Consider the following 4892-nt stretch of genomic DNA (forward strand, 5'->3'; position numbering starts at 1 on the left):
TTTTTTTCATCACCGTGTCACCAGTGCCGGGAGCAATGCCCATCACAGTGGAAGCTCTCAAAAAGCATTTGCTGAACGAACGAACCCTTTGCTTGGCACGCCATGGAAATGCCATTACTGAGTGGCAATTCAATAAGTAATATGTCAATCACGTAAGCATAAAATGCAAAAATACAGACTCTGAGAACTCTTTATAGTCACATACTCACAAAAACAGATGCACAATTGTTGAGTGAGACACACCAGACATGTCAAAACCAGACACTCGGATACATGACCAGGGCTCTCTCCTCAGCTTGCCTCCCATGTTCACACCACCTCCATCCCCGTTTCTGCCAACCTATGGAAAGGATATGCTCTGTGCTGCCTGGGAGACCAGGCCTGAGGGGCTGGCAAAGCCACCAACAGCACGGTCCAGATAGAGTCTTCAGAGACATGAAACCATGGAGAATATTTTACAGAGACAGAGCAAATCTGCTCTCAGGTGTGAGACCAAGGAACCGGTCTGAGCTGGGGGTACGGGAGTGAGAGTCATCAAGCCCCAGCCTTCTTCAAAATTTTCCAAGGACACGACTAAGCCTCAGATCACTGACTGGATAGCGCTGCTCTGTGAATAAGCTTTTGGGAGACGTTTATACAAAATTCTAAGCTACGGCTTTGGAGTTTCAAAATAGGTCGTTTTCAATTTTGTTGAGTGTTAAATATTTCCATGAAATACTTCCTCAGTTGCATCTAATTTAGAAAACGCTTGATATACTTGCCACACGGCATGTCTTTTTGCATAATATAAAATTGTGTGTCTACTAGAACTAGGAAAAGCACTTCGTAAGCTTTTAAGTAGCTTTCGTAAGTATTTTCAGCTAAGTGAATCTTTTGCTGATGGCTGAGGAGAATGTTGTTTACAGTTTTTGAAAGGTTTTAGAAATCATTTATTATGCTGAGTTTGAGGATACACTTAAAAATAAAGTCTTTAGGTAACTGATTTCTAGAAAGAATGAGATAATTGGACAAACCTTTGTACCTTAGTGCCAATGCACCTATTTATATTAAACATACTGTCTATTTTTTGACAGTAAATAAATTGCTCTAAATGAGAAAGCAACTCACCTTTGAAATCTCACCTTCATGGCCTTCCAATTTAGTAATGCACTTTCTTGTGGCCGCACTGAAAACTCTCGCTGTTCCTTTTTGAGAGAAATGAGGATATATATAAATTAATCGGAAAAACAGAACTTTGAACCACATGCCTTAAATTATCTAAACATTCATCCCTCTGATGCACAGCTCTCTGCTAGGTTAGTCTTTTCACCTGTGGTGAAAGCCAGGCATTTAATACTGTGAGTGCAAGCTGGTCCCACTGCAGGGAAGGAGAGCACAAAAGAAATGCCTCTCTAGCCCCAAGCTTATTCAAAGAGATAATGGGTTGTTTCCAAGTAGAAATAGCAGAGAGGCAGAAATTCAAAAAGAAAAAGAAAAATTAAAAGGGAAAGAAAGGGGAATCGAAACAAGTTTTGAGAGGCCAGGGATGAAATAAGCAGCAAGACCAGCCTCATACAGCAAATATGAGTCTAAAGTTATGGAAGGTGCAAGAGGCCACCCGAAGAAGGAACAGCGGCCATCACTCAATGAACAAACAGTAGACACTAGGAAACCCTTTCAACAGAAAGAGTTAATAGAATGTTTTATTTCCTGTTGTATTCCCCACTGCCCAGATATGCCAAGCTCACAGTAGACACTCAATAAATAGATGTAGGATGGAGGGAGGGGAAGGAGGGAGGGGAGGAGGGATGAGTGGATGGATGAGTGGATGGATGGATGGATGGTTGGATGGGTGGATGGATGGGTGGATGGGTGGATGGATGGGTGGATGGGTGGATGAACGAACAGATGGATGGATATACAGAAGCAGCAGCATATACATTTCCTTAGAATTAAGGAATGGATGAGTTAAATAAGCATAGGAGAAGAAAAAGAACAGTAGTAAATTGTTCAAAAAATTCTTAAAATTTATCTGGCCAGATGAAAGGTGCTTTCTTATTGAAAATTATAGCATTACATAGAAGTAAAATTAGCAAGGATAGAGAAACTTGTTTACTTAATTTTCATTCAAAGAAAAGCAATGTATCTTAATAATATTTTTATTTACCTTTCTGACAAAGTCATCTTCGGGAGGAAGTATATTCCTCACAAAGACTTACTAGACATACTATGGTTATAAAGGAGAAAATGCAGAGTTATTACAGAACCATCGATGGTGGTCAAGTTGATGAGGTCCATGCAGTGTAGCATAATGCATGACCATTGGGGAGATGACCCAGCATATCCCGTTATATATCGTTATTAAAGAGATGATGAGGACCTAGTATAGCATCGTATGTGGTTGTCAGGGAGGTGATGCAGACATTGCACAGCATCACATGTGGTTATCAGGAATATGATACAGACGTACTGTAGCGACATACATGGACATCATAGAGATGATGCAGATATAGTTTCTATCATAGCTGCTTTCCAGGGAGATGATTAACAGTGTAGAATCATACATGTTTATCAAACAAACATGAATCCCTCAACAAATTAAATGTATGAACAGATGACTACCGTCAGCTGAAGCAGTTGCAATAAGTTTTCCAGTGTAATCAAAACAGCTGTCTAGTATTTCATCATTATGGCCTGTTAATGTTATCATACATTTTCCATTTGTAGCATCCCACAGCTGAAATTACATTAAAAAAAAGACTATTATTTCTTGTCTAAAGAGCAAAGATGGTCAGAAGTAATCTTTATGACATTCTTACAGCTGGTTAAATAACTGTACCAAAATCACGTATACAATTTTCACACGTTCTGCTAATTTTACCTTGACTTATGACTAGAGACCACAGCCAACCATCTAACCAGGCACACTTTGGACACCAAGAAGAGCAAAGACAGACATTTAGAACGGGCAGTGTAAATCTGCCACCGCATTAGGGGAAAAAATCCCAAAGTGCACGCTTCACTGATTGGAGTGGAAATGTCCTCTTTTCATAGGAGCTTGATCTAAAACTACAATGCTAGAAAATGGAAAGTACATTAAGATTATAATACATGCAACATATCATCAAATACTAATTCCGAAGCATAAGTTCTTCCTAACAGAAACGGAAAGGCAAGGAGACACTCTGCTGAGGCTCCTTAAGGTTCGCTCTAATCAATGTTTAAGAAATAATGAATAGAGAGACATTGAACAAAAATAATGTGCCTTTTAAAATAAGATATGTTAACACATTTGAATCAATTAAAATTGTTTTACTACATCGTAATCCTTTTAAACTTTGGGGATCGAAAACTTGACATTTTAAAATTACCGATCATTATCTATAAGTTGGTATCTTAATTTTATAGCAACTTTGAAACGTGTTATGAAATGCGTTATGAATTGTTGCAATGAATATCTGACATGATAAAAAATACAGACTCGAAAATTATAAAGCAAGGACAGTTCTTGAGCTCACCATGCAGGTTTTGTCCATAGAGCCAGTTAATATCAGAGAGCAATCCCAGTTGAATAAGGCACTGCTAATCTCTGCACAATGTCCAATTAAGATGTACACCTTCCTGCAAAATGCAAGCGATACAAAAATGCCTTTCTTCAAGATATACGCACAAATAATGGCGGCAAGCCCATTGGTGTAAGAGTCTAAATTCCAGTTCTTACAAAATGATGTCTTTGATGATAAAACGAAGAGGGCTTTGCTATATCTCAAAAAGAGTTAACTACCAATCTCATTTTAACAATAATATACTTACATTTTAAACAATCCAAGATAACAGCATTACTTAAAACGACACTTCAGGAAGGCATAGGTAAGAAATAATAAAGCAGCTTGAAATTCTGGAAGTATTCTCGCACCAGATGCGCGGACCCCTGGTAGTTCAGAGACTACCCATCAGATGCCCGCAAGGGGCCCTTTCTTCTCTCTCGTCTCTTGCTGCATCCATCCTGATGGGTGCCCCCCCGCCCCGCCCAAAATTAGCCCTTCTATCAAAATGCAGACAAGTCTAAGAGTGAAGTTTTACAACACAAACAGGCTAATTTAGTTAACTTCTTAGCAACTAGAACCAAAAATCATTAGAAAGGGAACGGAAGTTCTTGGACTAAATTAAATTTGGAAAATTAGCTGTGGTTTCATTTATTCATGATATCCAAGCCTACCGTAATGACAAGCCATTGAAATCTGATTACATAGTACATGGAATAAATGATAGCTATATAATGAGGCTGTCGCTAACATTCTCCTTTTACGTTCTGTTTTTGGATCAGAAATATCGTTAAAGGATAAAATACATCATTTATTTTCAGTGTGTCCTATGTCTATGGAATCCAGAGAACAGTTCATACATTTAAGACTAAACTAATAAAATAACAAAGATTGTCTTCTTAACCCTCTGATCCAGGTTGAAAAATTCTTGAAAATGAAGACTACCTTCCAGTCTCAGCGTCCCACACTGTAACTGTGTGATCAAAAGACCCCGTGATGATCCTGTTTCCTGAGGTGTTGAAGGACAAGGAGATGATTTCGGCTGAATGCCCCTGCAAGAGAGCAGATATTGTCGTGTGTACCTGCAGATAAAGCCAGAGCTACAAATGTACCATGTCAGAGGCTGAAGGGAAAGGCCAGGAAAGGCAAAGCTATACGTAAAGGGAAAAAGATTAGCGGTTGGCTGGGGGAGGAATGGGGGGTGACGGCAGATGAGCACGAGGCTTCTTTGGGGATGATGGAAATGCTCTAAACCCAGATTTTGGGGACGGTCGCACAATCCTGTAGGTTCACTAAAAATAAACATAGACTTAAAGCAAGTCCATTTTAACTCAATAAGGCTGGATCTTTGTTTTGCTTTGTTTTTGT

At 39.1% G+C, this 4892-nt stretch overlaps 1 protein-coding gene across 2 annotated transcripts in view; it reads right to left on the reverse strand.

Moving 5' to 3' along the window:
• The window catches only part of DAW1 (dynein assembly factor with WD repeats 1), a 38222-nt gene that overhangs the window by 4609 nt on the left and 28721 nt on the right, over positions 1-4892 (reverse strand). For both annotated transcript variants that reach the window (XM_011364053.1, XM_011364054.2), the window contains 4 exons: positions 4470-4576; positions 3498-3600; positions 2602-2716; positions 1108-1184 (listed from right to left, as the gene is read on the reverse strand). In XM_011364053.1, coding sequence (XP_011362355.1) covers positions 1108-1184; positions 2602-2716; positions 3498-3600; positions 4470-4576 — 402 coding nt within the window. The remainder of the gene's footprint in view (positions 1-1107; positions 1185-2601; positions 2717-3497; positions 3601-4469; positions 4577-4892) is intronic.

This window comes from Pteropus vampyrus, unplaced genomic scaffold, assembly GCF_000151845.1.
Source record: "Pteropus vampyrus isolate Shadow unplaced genomic scaffold, Pvam_2.0 Scaffold93, whole genome shotgun sequence".
Taxonomy (NCBI): Eukaryota; Metazoa; Chordata; class Mammalia; order Chiroptera; family Pteropodidae; genus Pteropus; species Pteropus vampyrus.